The sequence below is a fragment of the Pristis pectinata genome, chromosome 8, assembly GCF_009764475.1.
Source record: "Pristis pectinata isolate sPriPec2 chromosome 8, sPriPec2.1.pri, whole genome shotgun sequence".
Taxonomy (NCBI): Eukaryota; Metazoa; Chordata; class Chondrichthyes; order Rhinopristiformes; family Pristidae; genus Pristis; species Pristis pectinata.
This window is the reverse complement of record NC_067412.1, coordinates 22,124,632-22,139,859: the sequence shown is the minus strand read 5'-3', so window position 1 is coordinate 22,139,859 and position 15,228 is coordinate 22,124,632. Positions and strand designations below refer to the sequence as shown.

The window sequence follows — 15,228 nt, the reverse complement described above, 5'->3', positions numbered from 1 at the left end:
CATTTTTAACTACACATGACTGGGCAATTTCCTCTGTGCATGCACACGCACGCACACACCTTGAAACTGCAAGACTTGTGAGCATTCTTTTGATGAGTGCTTCAGTGTCCAGTAGATTTAATTGCATTGATAAATGTTTAAAACAAAGACTGCAAAGCAGTTAAATAGTTTATTTGCAAAACTGTTTTTCATTTTTCCTTACTGAGGATTGATACTTTGACTATAGATAGAATAATAAACCTGGGGCAACATGAACTTCAATCTCTCACCATCATATTTGTCTTTCACTGTACCACTGTATGATACTGAACAAGATTGTAACCTTGGTATCATCATTGCTCCTGAAGTAGCCTTCTGACCATATATCCATATTGTGGATAGCGATTAGTTCAATCTTCATCGCTTTGCCTGACTCCATTACTGAATGAGCACTGCTGTTCCTGAAGCCCTCATTTGTATCTTATTACCTTCAGACTTGACTCTTCCATTGCACTCCTACCTGGTCTTCCTTATTCTACTGTCCTTTAATATCAAGCATTCCAAAATTCTGCTGCCATGTTATGAGCTTGCACTCATGCCATTCACCCATCACCTCTGCAGTTGGTCACTTGCATCAGTTTATGGTTAAGAAACACTTTGGTTTAAAGTTTATCACCCATTTTCTCATTCCTCCATTATCTTGTCCTTTCTTATCTTCATGCTCTGCTTCAGTCATATAATTCTCTGAGATATCATTCCCTATAATTATAAACCTTTGAATTATTCTATTCTTTGCTCCTATTCCTTCATGTGCCAAAGTTCTCTCTGACATTTCCTCCAAAAACCTTGCTGCCTCTCTTTTAGGCACTCCTTAAAGTGACTTCTTTGACCAAGTTTTTAGTCACTTGCAACATCTCCATATGTGATTCAAAGTTAGTTTTAGATCAACATGTACTTTAAAGGAGCTGTATAAATGGAAGTTGATATGCTTATTTTGAATAGCATTAGAAATGTATCTCATCAAATACAATGTTCTTTTTACAGAACATACAATGGGTACTGCACTGGAGGATGTTGGAAAGCAGGTATCATACATATATCTTAGAAGTTGAAATTAAATATGTATTTTTAAAAACCATTTTTGATTGCGATCTTCCCACCTGCAGGTATGGCGTGGTGCTTTCCTTCTTGCTGATTACATTTTAAACAATAGCTACCTATTCAGAGACTGCACAGTTCTGGAGTTAGGAGCAGGCACAGGAATGACCAGCATTGTCATGGCAACTGTTGCAAAGACCATTTATTGCACAGGTAAAACAAAAAAACATGCTTGGATAATTAATTCACATTGATTTTATTTAGGTATTTATCGTATTGGTTTTGAAATTGTACCAACAATAGCTACATAAGCACTGAGTGTTCCCAAAATGGTCGGTACAATAGGGTGAGTGGTTTGAGAACAAAATGTTTTCTAATTTTGTCCTGCATTGCAATTTATTTTGTGTTGTGATGTTTATATGTACATAAAAATGCTTTAATGGCATTACTGCCAGAACTAGGGAGTTGCATGGGAAGCAGTTAACGAAGTCACCAGTTGAAGTCACTAATTATTGTAAACAATGGTGGACCTTGTGAGGATTGGGAAGGCTGAGTAGAATAAGGAGAATGCCAGGCCCTGCGGGCAGGGAGCCTGACATCATTAGAGAACATCCTCAGAGAATAATGAAATATCTAAAGATGTATGCAATAAATCCTCAGGGCATTGTCCTAGCCAAACCATTTCAACTGCTTCATCAATGACTTTGCTTCTATCGTAAAGTCTGAAGTAGGGCAGTTCGCTGATGATTGCACAAACTTCAATTCCATTATCAGCAAATGAAACAGACACACACACAAGACCTGAACAACATTAAGGCATGGCCTGATAAGTGGCAAGTAAAATTTGCACCACAAAAATCCCAGGCAATGAGCATCTCCAAAGGCCAAAACTAACACTTATTCTTGACATTCAGTGACATGACCAAGATCAAGCCCCCCCCCACCCAACCAACATCTACATCAACGGTGCTGAGGTCGAAAGGATTGAGAGCATCAAGTTCTGAGGAGTGAACATCACCAATAACCTGTCTTGGTCCAACCATGTCGATGCCATGGCCAAGAAAGCTCACCTGCGCCTCTACGTCCTCAGGAGGCTAAAGAAATTTGGCATGTCCCCTTTGACACTCACCAACTTTTATCGATGCAGCATAGAAAGCATCCTATCTGGATGCATCATGGCTTGGTATGGTGACTACTCTGCCTGGGACTGCAAGAAACTGCAAAGAGTCGTGGCCACAGCTCAGCACATCACGGAAACCAGCCTCCCCTCCATGGACTCTGTCTATACTTCTTGCTGCCTCTGTAAGGCAGCCAGCATAATCAAAGATCCCACCCACCTGGGACATTCTCTCTTCTGCCCCCTCCCATTGGGCTGAAGATACAAAAGCCTGAAAGCACATACCACCAGGCTCAAGGACAGCTTCTATCCTGCTGTTATGACTATTGAACGATCTTGTACAATAAAATGGACTTGACCTCACAATCTACCTCGTTATGACCTTGCACCTTATTATTTACCTGCACTGCACTTTCTCTGTAGCTGTGACACTTTACTCTGCATTCTGTATTGTTTTACCTTGTACTACCGCAATGCACTGTAATGAATTGAACCTATAATGAATCTGTATGAACAGTATGCAAGACAAGTTTTCACTGTACCTCAGTACAAGTGACAATAGTAAACCAATTCCATTCTTGGGGATCACCATTGAATAGAAACTCAACTGGACCAGCAACATAAATACCGTGGCTACTAATGCAGGACAGAGTAGATTTCCTAGGTTTTCTACAGTGGAAGACACACTTTCTGATGACCAAGGCCTTTCTATCATCCACAAGACATAAATCAGGAGTCTGACAGAATACTCTCCATTTGCCTGGATACTTGCAACGTCTGCAACTCTCAAGAAACTCAACACCATCTAGAACAAAGTAGTCTGCTTGATTGGCACCCCATCAGCATTCATTCACTTAATGTATCACAGGTACACATGGACTGCTAAGTGCATCATCTACAAAGGGCACTGCAGTCACTCATCCCAGGCTACTTGAACAGCACTTCCCAAACCTATGACCTCTACCATTAAGAAGACCAAGGACAGAAGTTGCACAGGAACACCACAACCTGAAGATTCCCCTTCAGGTCTTAGAAATATAACCCATTATATCATTATTGTTGGGTCTAAATCTTGGCTCTCTCCCCAGCAGCACTGTGGGAGTACTTCTGCCAAGGAGAGGTGAGATTCAAGAAGATGGACCACTGTCACCTATTAAAGGGTGTTTAGGGATGAACGAGAAATAACAGCTCTGCCAGTGGTGCCTAGATCCTGAAAATGAATTTAAAAAGAATGTAAATTGGGATAATGGATGGGTAAGGAAACAACACTGGGGGTTCCCAATGAAGAAATAATGGTAGATAAGATAATTTGTGTACAGGTAAGTAGGTTTTAAGAAAAACATTCCCCACCATGTACTCTTTATTTCAAGCACAAACAGCTGGAAGAGGAGAGGTTGGGGGCAGTGGTTGTTTCATATTTCCTCAAGTACAATGGGTTACTGGGTAATAAAGTTTAAATACTTTAAGATGATTAAAGGAATTAAAAGGGTCTCTACAAATAAACTATTTCCTCTATCGGGGTGTATGTAAAAGGAAGGCATAACTTGAAAATTAGAGCTAAATTATCCAAGGATAATGTCAGGAAACATTTCTTTATGCAAGGAGGGGAGAAAATCTGTACTATTCTCCCTGAAATTTCAGTTTTTTAAACCAGGGTATCTAAGGGTTATAGACCCAAGGTATATGGATGGAGTTGTAGGGATCAGCCATAAACTTATTAAATGGTGGCACAGGGCATAAGGGAATTTGTGATTTTTAAGAATGATATCAGTATAGCAGATTTGCTTGGCCAAGAAGTTGTTTGGAGCCAGTGTGTTTTTATTTGTTTTCTCACTCTTTATGGCTTTTGTTTAAACTTTTCAGTGACCTGCCCAGTTTGCCTGGAGGTACTGCCAGAGCTGCATTCTCTCCCAAATGGGACTGAAGCATTGTTGGCAGTGTCTCCTTTGACCTGGGCTGCTGACTGAAACAGATCTAGCTAAAAAGGACAGCTTTCTTAAGAAGAGATGAATGGGACTAATTTGATTGTTTTCTTGCAAAGGACCACACTTGAATAATAGGCTGAGTGGCTTACTCTCTGCTTTCTGCTTCTTTGAGCTGAGAACTACTTGGATCAGCAGGCAAAGGATGTTAATACTGGCCAAGGCATTTGGTGGGCAGATTGCATACTTAAAAGCTCCCACCGTAAACTATGGGATTGCAGATTGACCAAGAAAATTCAACTACAAAAAGGAAGTAGAATGTTGTTAAAATGAATTGGAAATTGGCTAAATTAAGTAAAACTAGCAGTAAACATATTTGTCATTCAGACTCCATGGACAGCTATAACCAGAAGGTTGGCTGTGATCCACATTTTAAGGATAACAAGTCACATAAATGAATCAGAAGTTAGATAGAAACAGGATTTTAAGGTTTTTTGGTGGTGGTAAACTTACAGAAAGGTGAAGATAAATTGAACCAATGGTTTGAGTATAGGTTTGTTTTAGACAGATTAGGAAATTAGCTGGCTAGCAAATGGTATATAGTTTCAAGTAAATGTAAAAAGGGGAGGGTGACAGGACACACACTAATAAACTATATTCATCTGAAGGACACACCCTAGAGTAGAATGAGATGGCATTTTTGGATTGGTGTTTGTTTGATCAACACAGCATTTCAGCAGTTGAAAAATAAAGCCATGGGTAGCTTTGAATTTAGCACTGGACAGCATGGTAATTTTGAATATGTATATTGAAGAACAAAGGCTCATGGCATCTCATTGAATTATACAAAATTCTTGGTGAGATGTGCTTAAATGGCAGAAACGACTTCAGAAAATACAAATTACATTTTTCCCTTAATTGCTGGAACATTGATCTGTCAATGCCATGAAGAAATAGTTAATAAAGCAGGAGTTGGTGACCAACAAAAATATAAAATGTTGCAAACAGCTGCTGTAATTTGGATAAATGTGATGTACTGGAAGGTGAGTGGCAAGTGACTTCTGAAATTATCTAAAATCAGCTTCCAATTAATAACATTCAATTAAAATTTTTACAACATTGTGAAATATGTCTTGAAAAATAATCCAAATGCCTTGCATTTTCTACCTAAATTCTACAAGAGAAAATCAAGAGAATCAAAAAAAAATTAGTGAATGAGGACCCGATGACGTGGATCAACAACTGTGATGACAAATTTTCCTGCTAATTTAGTGAGGTGGTGGAGATGCTGAGCGTTATCCAGGCTGTCTCATGAACAGTTGAACTGTACCACTTTTAAACAAAAATACAGCCACCTGACCAGGGAAAGCAAGGTAAGCATTCCTTGTGCTTCAATTCAGTACTTATTTAAAAATCCAAAACTTGTCTTTTTGTTCCCTTTATATCCTTCTTCCAGTAACTAGAGAGTGTGAAATAGTTAGTTGGTTTCCTGGTTCCAAGTAATTTTCTCTCTGTTTTCACCCCACAGGGCAAGCTGCTGCCTAAGACTCAAGAACCCAAGAGATGGAATCATATTTAAAATGTTTCTTTGTATCTTGATTTTGTTGGTGTTGTTGTTTTAGTTGTTAGTTATTACTGTGATTTAATTAATCACTTTATCAGAAATTGGTTGGAGTCTCGCTTTTTCCATTTAATACAGAGAAAATTTATATTTGAACTGATTGGGGAAAATAATTGAATTACTTCAAAAAAAACAAAACTATTTTTCAATTAAACTCACTAAACAGTTTTACCAAATCTCTGTTGGTTCTTCAATCACAGGGTTTGGTACAAAAATATTCTGTGGAATGTATATTTGCTAGGTTAACAAAAATCCTGCATCTGATCCACTTTTCTGTTGTTTCTCTGATGAGAATCTAGCTATTTTGTGTTTTTGTATCATTTTACACTTTTTATTGTCTGCATTGCTGCACTGAATAAAAGTTTGATTGTTTAAGTTTCAATCTTGGCTGGCTTTTTTTTGTGCACATGTCACTGAGGAGATTATTTCCAGTGAAATTGTTCTGGATTCCATTCTTGACCCACGTCAATTTTGTTGGTGGAATTTGGTTGCAGGATGGTTATCCTGCACTTCCCAAGCTCTTTGGCCACTGCAGCTATGGCTTCCTCCAAAATAATACCTACAAAAGAGCATATACCTTGGGAAACTGATAAGCCCACAAAAACTTATGGATCTCAGAGTTTACTGTGGAGGAGACTTTATATTTGAAGAAAACAGATATAATGCATTCCTGACCTGTCCAATTCAAGTCATCACAGCTTATTTGCTGATCATGTCTGGTGCTTGCCTGGATGGAATCCTATCCAAGAAAAATTGAAGACTAGTATTGTCTAATAGCCACTGCAAAGGTTTTGCAGATGATAGACTGAAACTGCAGATCATTAATAAACATCTTGAACTCAGGGACGATTGCTTCTGCACTGAAGTATGATCTGACAATACTTCAAAAGATTTCTATTCTACACTTTCTGCGTGGAGGAGTGTAGTTAGTAGTGGATTTGGCTCAGCTCCTGCTACAGTGTCTCAATTAATATGCCTACTGTTCTGTTCCTCTTTCATTCTGTCTATAATGATGAAAAGAATTGAATCCCATGCAGAACAAAGCAGCACTGCTTGCATCCACATGAATAGATATAGCTTTGGGTCCAAAAAATTGCCTTCCCTTTACTATGAATAGTAAGATTGCTGATGGAAAAACTATGATTAAAGTTCCTTTCCAGACTTTTAGAATAAAACTCCATGGCTGCAATGGTTTACTTTTGCGCTCAGGAATAGAGTCACATAAGGGCCATAAATCACATCCCTTACCGCGCTATCCCCTCATTATGTCTTAGCTTATAAATCACATCCCCTCATGTGTTGCAGCATAGTTAATGGTGTGTATAACAAGCAAACTGGCAATAGGCATTTCAGGAAGGATGTATTACAGGGACCACAGGAAATCATCAAAATGAAACCAGTACTTTAGTAAGCTAGAATATGGTTAGAATAAACTTGGCTTTTATTCCTCTTGAAGTTTGAGAAGTAGTAGATTGAAGTGTTTAATATGTTGTGTTATGCGATGGGTATGGATGAACTATTACATCTGGTGGAGAAACTATGAATAAGACAATGTAATCTTAAAATTAGAGCTGGATCAATTGTTAATGAAACTAAGAAATGTATTCCCCCCCCCCCCCCCCCCCACAAAGGACAAGTGTAAATCTGTAAATCTGAAACTCTCCTTGAAAAGGCTGTGGTTGCTAGAATACAACTAGTAAACTACTGGTAAACAGATTTTTGAATGGTATGAAATCAGATGGATATAGAGCAAAGGCAGGCAAATGGAATGGAGATGTATATCAGTTATTATCATACAGAATGGCAGAACACACTCAAGAGGTTGAATAGCTTACCCCTGTTTGCAATGTTCATTTAAGAAGTAGTATTTGATTCTTAATGATTTTAACCCAGCTGGGTGATAAGATAAAAACAGAGAATGCTGGTAGTACTCAGCAGGTCAGTTGCAAGCTGCTTCTGTGGGAAGAGAAACAGATTCTCTCCCTCCCCCAGAGACATTTCTCCCCTCCTTGCAGCTTAATAAGCTTCTTTCGTCTCCTACCCAATCCTGACAAAGGGACTTTATCTCTGTTTCTCTTCCCACAGATACGGCCCGACCAGCTGAGTATTTCTAGTATCTTCTGTTTTAGTCGTAAAGCATCTGCACTTTTCTTGATTTTCACTGGACGGTAATTTTAAACTTGAGTCAGGAAGATCTACAATTCCTCATGGCACACTCATTAACTACGTCTAACTACTGGGACCCAGAAAGTGTGTATAAATGTTCTTTTTAAGGTTATTCTTCCCAATAGCTTCTAGATAATTGTAAGTAGATGTCGTTACAATGGAAGTGTCAGTTTTGTAGCAGTAATTTCATTTGATGGTTCACTAATTCTATCAATATGCCTGAACACAGCTGGAAAATCTTGGTGGTTGGTTTTGCTGAATATTGCCACAAATCTGGGTGTGTGAGATGAATTCCCATGAAAAGTATACTCTCAGCATCAGATAAACAAAGTATTAATGTACAGGCCTCTCAATAGCTTGGACCCAATGATTGTCATCAGTTTCCATGAGCAGCAAATACTTATGTAAATTGTACTCATTTAGCATTAGGCAATTATCATTGAAATTATCATATATATCTTATATATACATATAGACTTAAAATTACATTTTATATTTCCAGATGTTGGTGAAGATCTGCTGAATATGTGTGAACGAAATATAATTGCAAACAAGCATATTTATGGGACAACAGGTAAGTTAAAGTTAAATCTTTGAAAGAAATATAGTCAAGTATTTTACAAGGTGCCATTCAGATGACTTGTTTCTGAAATAGTAGACTTCTAAATAGTTAATGTTTAAGTTAAAGGTGTTCATAGGAGTCTGCATGTGAACTACAACTGTACCATCAGTATCATGTGACTTTATTAACATAAGGTATAAACTTTTAATGTAAATCTAGAGTTTAAGCCCATGCTGAGTGCAATCTTCATGTTGAACCTTGCCTCTGGATTTATGCTGTACTCTGAGCATCCACATAAAATGAAAATTCTGCAGTTGGAGTAGAAAAGGAGCTAAGAATCACTTTTCATGGTGTAACTATTGGCTTCATACCAACAAAAATTTACTATGGTGTTACCTCACATACTACAGATAATTTGAGCTATTGTTTCTGAAATTTTAAAACAAAGTCACTTTGTGATAGGGTAAGGACATCAAGGTGTCCTTTGTGCATTGAAGCGATTTTGAATGTGTTCCTTTGCCAAATATAGTTTACATTGATGTATCTGCAAAATAGGAAAAAAATAATTACTTGTCTGATTGTCACCAGGATAAGGAAAAACAACTGTATGTTCTGGTTAAGAAAAGGAAAACATAGCAAGACCTTGACCATAATGTTCAATGTCTTTTTTTTCATCTTCTAAAGACATAGAAGGAGGCCATTTGCCCCATTAGATCCATGTTCTTAGGGGAGCAATTCCATGAGTTCTATTCCCCCTATCCTTATTGCCCTGTAGGACTGCAACTTATTCTCTCTCATGTGCTCATCGACTCCACTTGGATTCTTTTTGACGTTAACCTACATTAAGGGATAATTTACAGTAGTCATTTAATGTGCCAGCATGTCTTGGGATGTTGAAGGAGATGGGAGCACTTGAAGGAAACCTGTGCACTAACAGAGAGGGCAGGCAAATTATAAACAAAACAATGTAATCTTAAAATTAGAGCTGGATTAATCATGTTTTCCCTCCGCAAAATAATAGTATAAATCTGAAACTCTCCCCCAAGGCAAGGATAAAACTGGTCTTTATAGCTGTGAAGCAGTAGCATTTACCATGAAGTTGAATGTGGTCAAGTTTTGTTTTTAACTTGATGAAACCAAATGTTGGAATAATTGGGATTATTAGGAAATAGTCAAATTGCAAAAGACTATGAGGGACCCAAAAAGTATTATATTTAAATGTGGAAAATCAGAAGATATATGAAAGGTTAGTTTTTTTTGCATTTCCTGAAAGAATGAGTTGAATTATAGCCTATGGCTTGGTGTGGGTTTAACCATATTATAGGTGGAAATACTTTGGGTCCTTTTATATGTGCACGAAATTCCTTAGCACCTAAACCTTGAGCTATTGGCCCAAAAAAGATGAATGTTCCACCTCCATATATGAGAGGGAGAAGTTCAGAACTTTGGTTCAGCTCTCTGCCCCTGACAAGAGGACTTTGCTCCATCACTGGGCTCCTCATGGACTGGACAGCTCAGTGACTGACTCTTGAGGAGTCCATTGGTGAAACATGAGCTTGTACAATTTCTCTGGGAACCTGCTCACTCAACCCATGCAGGTTAGACATGATGCAGGTCCAGCGATTCCATTTGTTTCGGAGGAATAGACTCGTGGAAGAACAGGAAGTTCAGGCATTTACATTTTTTTATTTACTTGCGTAAATGATATAAATTTGTAAGTGTTTTAATTTATTTGATGAGTTAAAATCAATATTATGTTAAATGGTTAACATTTTTGAATGTTGGAGATATTTACAATCATACAAGTACATTAACAGCTGACTCATCCTGGGAGCATGGCTTGACCAACTTTCGATAGTTATGCCCATTGGAAGACCTCACCAACCAGGTTGGAAGCAACTTAACTGTGGAAGTTGTTGTTGCAATTCATTTAGTGGGCAGGCAAGTGGCAGGCTGCTGCAAGGAAAATTTGAGCCAATTATTTTATTCTGTAGTTTTCAGAACATTATAAATACTGTAGCTGTGTCCAAGTACCGGATAATACTAATAAAATATGAATATTGGAATATGGAGTTGGATCATAAGGGCTCTTGTATGCATCGTGGAAAAAAATCCACAGGATGCTATAAAAATAGTTATTGAAGAGGATGTAAAAATAGTTTTAGAGGTAATAGATCTGCTGCAGATAACTAAATTAGTGAAGGATGCTATAATAATTTCTGTGCCACTCAGTTGTGGTCTAGCCATTTGTAGGTTGTAACATTGGAAGGAAACTTTTTTATGTTTTATTGCTTAATCTTGGGGGAATACTAGATGCAATGAAACACAATAAAAGCACCATAAAAATCATCTCAGTACTTGTATTCTTTTCAGTTTCTTTGCAATATAATATTGGATATGAGCATGACTGAGAAAATGATAGTACTTCGAGGAAGGAATTAAGTGAATGGCCTAGAAATTGGACAATGCTTGTTCTATATTAAAGGCAAAAAAAACCCCCAAACAATCAAGATGACAGTTGAAGAGCCAAATCCTCATTGTTTTGGTCTCAGCACATTGTTTTCCAGCATTTTAAATAGTGGTCAATCCAACAACCTATCCCAGACATTGTTCTGCTTATCTTGGCAGCTTTGATTAATTATTACAAGATAGAATGTAATCAAATATAAGATTATGAATATATCCATAGTTTTTGAAATTGGTTGAAAGGATGCAAAAAGGGAGTTCCTTACAGTCAGTTTGTACTCTGCCTAGAGAGTAATAACAGCTTATTGTTAAATTTTCTAACACAAAAAGTTTATGATTTTATTCCATTTTTGTCATTTTGACTGTAAAGTAATTTAATGTCACATTGAGACTTGCTATTCACAAGCAAATCAGAAATGACTATTTTGCATTGTCTCATTATTATTCATCACAACCGGAGCATTGATGATTAAAGCATACTGACAAATCACTCTGACGTCTGTTTGGGGAACTACCCTACCAGATCCTACCAACTCCTTTCCCTGTCCGGCTCTGATGATGTTTCATGCAGACCACTGCCTCACTGATTTGCAATCAAGAGTGTTCTTTTGGATAAAGTATTCTACACAGTATGTGTCATTGGGAATGCCTCAGCATGAAACCTAGCAAACAAGCACTGACTTTGGTTGAAAATAAAAAAAATACTGCAGTTGCTGGAAATCGGAAAAGAAATACAAAAAATGCTGGAAACATGCAACAGGCCAGGCAGGGTCTGTGAAAAAAGGAACAGAGTTAATTCTCAAGTCAAAGACGAATGAAGACTGACCAATTTTACATAAGTTCTGACGTAAGATCTTTGGCCAGAAACGTTAAATCTGTTTCTCTTTCCATGGAACACTGCCTGACCAGCTAAGTGTTTCCAGCACTTTATGTTTTTATACCAAGACCTCGCTTGGCTGTTGGTGAAAAGCTATTGTTTCCACCACCGCCACCACCCCCCTGCCCCGCCCCGCCACTTCTTTCATATATAATCAACGTAGTATAGAGGCCACACCTCATGACAGCTACACTGGAAGTGAGACAGTGCCTATCTTCTTAGTGAATGTGTCTTTGTCAGAAAAGTCTGGGATGAGATTCCGAGGCATTTATTGAAGTTCATCCCAAACAGCTGCATAACACAGGAAGCTGTGCTGTACAAGTAGTCCTCATCAACTCAGTGAGAAAACACTCTGTGGTATACCCAAAACCCACTGGTAATCCAGAGCAAGGTGTTGTTCACGGCCAAGTTCAGCAAACTGGCATGCTCTTAAGGTCCAGGACCACTTATTATGGGACTCATTGAAGCAGGGGATCTATGGGGCCACAGATTTGCATCTTCCTGACATTGCTCACTATTTTGTTGAATGAACTATTTCCTTTAAGGTTGTAAATGAATGACAAATAGTGACATGTAGTGTTAATTAACATGAATAACATCATTTGTTATGAGAATATTGACTTGAATGTTCTGTGATATACTTCTGTTTTTTATATGAAGAAAGTATATTTTGAAATTGAAAAAAATTCATAACTAGAACAAAGATGCTAACTGTGATGAAGTACTATTTTTATAAATGTGGATCACTGTTATTCTTGAATTATTTTGCATCATAATGAAGTATTGCTTTATAACAGTTCTGATTTATTTTAATGATGTGATCCCAAAGAACTGTATTTCACTGTATTCAATTAGCTTAAAACTATATACTGGAAATAATCAATTTAAAAGAAAAGAATTCACCTTATTAGTGTTTGTGTATGGAGCAAAAGAATAAATTCCTTAATCTCCTATGTGAGGGGAGGAACATTTATAAACCTGAGTGTGATTGGGAGGTTTACATTAAGGTGAATTGAAGGAACTGTTAGGATATATGTTAAAGAAATGGCACTTGGGTAATTTTACAGTAATTGCATAGGAGTATAATATGTATGTTATTTATATTTTTCCTAATTGAAATATTTTGTGCTATGCATTATATAACAGGAAGTGAAATAAAAGTAAGAGAACTAGACTGGCTGAAAAGTGAATTATGCATAGGTAAGAGTTCTATTCAATTGGAGTTTTATATCATTATACATAGTGCAAATTTCTCTATAATGAATTAAAAATAATTTGTACCTTGAGCTTTTCCCTGCAGACCAGGACCCTCACCAGTTTTCATTGACTCAAGGCATTTGAGTTCAAGGCCTCAACTTGCTTCACTCCATTTCTGTCGTCCTCTTTAGATCTATACATCAGTTAGCATCCTCTCTTTTAACTTTTCTTTCAATTCACAAAGATCCCATCCTCCACAGCTCTATAACATAACTCCCTCCTTTGCCTCTTCAGCTTATCTATTCCTGAAATCTTAAATACTTTGCACCTCCAATCAACTTTATTTCCATCCTTCATTCTCCATACATCTCAGCTATTCCTAACCTCTGCTGCACACATCCAATCCTCACCTGTTCTGCAGTTAACATTTTATGTCGTGGTTAATCTATGTTGGCTCTTAATCAATGCCTTAGATGTAAAAACCCCATATTTAAATAATTTCATGACCTTGCTTCTCTTTATTTAAGTGACATACAGCCCTGTAATTCTGTACCCATTTAGCTCTTTTTCTGATTTGAACTCCTTATGTGTCCTTATTCTGTAATCACTCAACTATTCACAGCTGTATCCTTCAACCATTAAGTCCTGCATTCTCTGAATTCTTCCCTAAACTTCTTGCCCTGTCCTACACGTCCGTTTGATCCTTTGTACCATAAAATCAACCTTACTGACCAAACTTCTCCTAATTATTCTTCTTCTGGCCCTATGTTCAATTTTCTCTGGTGTCTTGAGATATCTTTCCATGATAACATTTTATAAATGCAAGTTGTTGTTAAAGAATCTTCCTCTTTTTGCATGGTATGACTGGATTTCATTGCTTTAACTTTCTGGAGTTCATTTCCAGCCCTCCAGCCTTGCTCTCTATTTGATTCAGAATATTTTTTGTTTGCCTATTAGTTCACGAAATCAAAAGCATCATTTATATTAAACCATATCCTAGAAATAATCTATATATTAAATATTGGTACACTAAAGTTGCCGATAATAATAGCTAGACTTTTTTGATTTTCCTTTTAATTTTAGTTTTTTTTCCAAAGCAAAATTGGATTCAGAATTATAAATATAATTTATTTTTGAAAGTAGGAATTGCAAATACAACCTCTTAAGGTAATGTGATATGCTTTAAATAATCTTTTTACTGCAGATACTAAAAATCCATACTGTTGGTCAGAAGAAGAAACAGCTCAGTTGTATGATCAGACAGATGTGCTTCTTGCTGCTGATGGTAAGGGGGTCCTGTATGTATAGTGCATTGAATCAAAATATCAATACTGCTGAACTATATTTATCTTTTAAGTATTTTATTGTCTTCTTGGAAACCTTGAAATACACCTTGAGGACGGTGGTTTTGCATGTGATAATTTCCTTTTGCATGTACCTAAAATTTCACCCTGCTTATATTTTTTTTAAAAATTGCAGCAAACTGTCTCTGAGTGCAGTTCGTCAGCTTACTAAGTATAATGAACTTCTGCTTTTGACAATAGTGCTGCAGGAAAAAAGGACCATGTACCAACCAGAGCTCTTGTTACTCTTTCTTTAAGACAGTGTTATTCTTCTTACATAAGGGTAATGTTTCAGCACTTATCATGTACTTGACTAAATTAAATGAATTTAGGCTTTCCAGTCTGAAATTTCCTGACCATATCTCTCCATTTGCCCTGCTTTAATACTTTCTTAATAGCTCATGGTGTTAAATTCCAATGCCTCCAAAAAAAAATCATATTTCTTCTACTTCTGTGCTTCTCATACTTCTATAGAACGTGTAACTCCTTGAAAGTGGCTACATAGGTTGATAGGGTGGTAAAGAAGGCATATGGCATGCTTTCTTTACCACCTCATTAGTCGAGGAATTGAGTTCAAGAGTTGGGAAGTTATGTTGCAGCTTTATAAAACTCTAGTTAGGCCGCATCTGGAGTATTGCATTCAATTCTAGTCGCCCCAATACAGGAAGAATGTGCAGGCTTTGGAGAGGGTGCGGAAGAGGTTTTCCAGGATGCCACCTGGATTAGAGGGCAGGTGCTATAAGGAGAGTTTGGGCAAACTTGGATTGTTTTCTCTGGAGCGGTGGAGGCTGAGGAGAGATCTGATAGAGGTTTATAAGATTATGAGAGGCATAGATAGAGTAGACAGCCAGTATCTTTTTCCCAGGGTTGAAATGTCTAA

General features: G+C 37.3%; 1 protein-coding gene and 1 long non-coding RNA gene across 4 annotated transcripts in view; one reads left to right on the top strand and one right to left on the bottom strand.

The window, feature by feature from the left end:
- mettl22 (methyltransferase 22, Kin17 lysine) overlaps nt 1–15,228 on the top strand; it is a 41,473-nt gene that overhangs the window by 11,985 nt on the left and 14,260 nt on the right. For all 3 annotated transcript variants that reach the window (XM_052021906.1, XM_052021902.1, XM_052021905.1), the window contains 5 exons: nt 1,024–1,064; nt 1,146–1,290; nt 8,406–8,477; nt 12,955–13,008; nt 14,210–14,290. In XM_052021906.1, coding sequence (XP_051877866.1) covers nt 1,024–1,064; nt 1,146–1,290; nt 8,406–8,477; nt 12,955–13,008; nt 14,210–14,290 — 393 coding nt within the window. The remainder of the gene's footprint in view (nt 1–1,023; nt 1,065–1,145; nt 1,291–8,405; nt 8,478–12,954; nt 13,009–14,209; nt 14,291–15,228) is intronic.
- LOC127573566 (uncharacterized) overlaps nt 8,715–15,228 on the bottom strand; it is a 48,991-nt gene continuing 42,477 nt past the window's right edge. The window contains exon 3 of the long non-coding RNA XR_007956783.1: nt 8,715–9,009. This is a non-coding gene — a long non-coding RNA (uncharacterized LOC127573566). The remainder of the gene's footprint in view (nt 9,010–15,228) is intronic.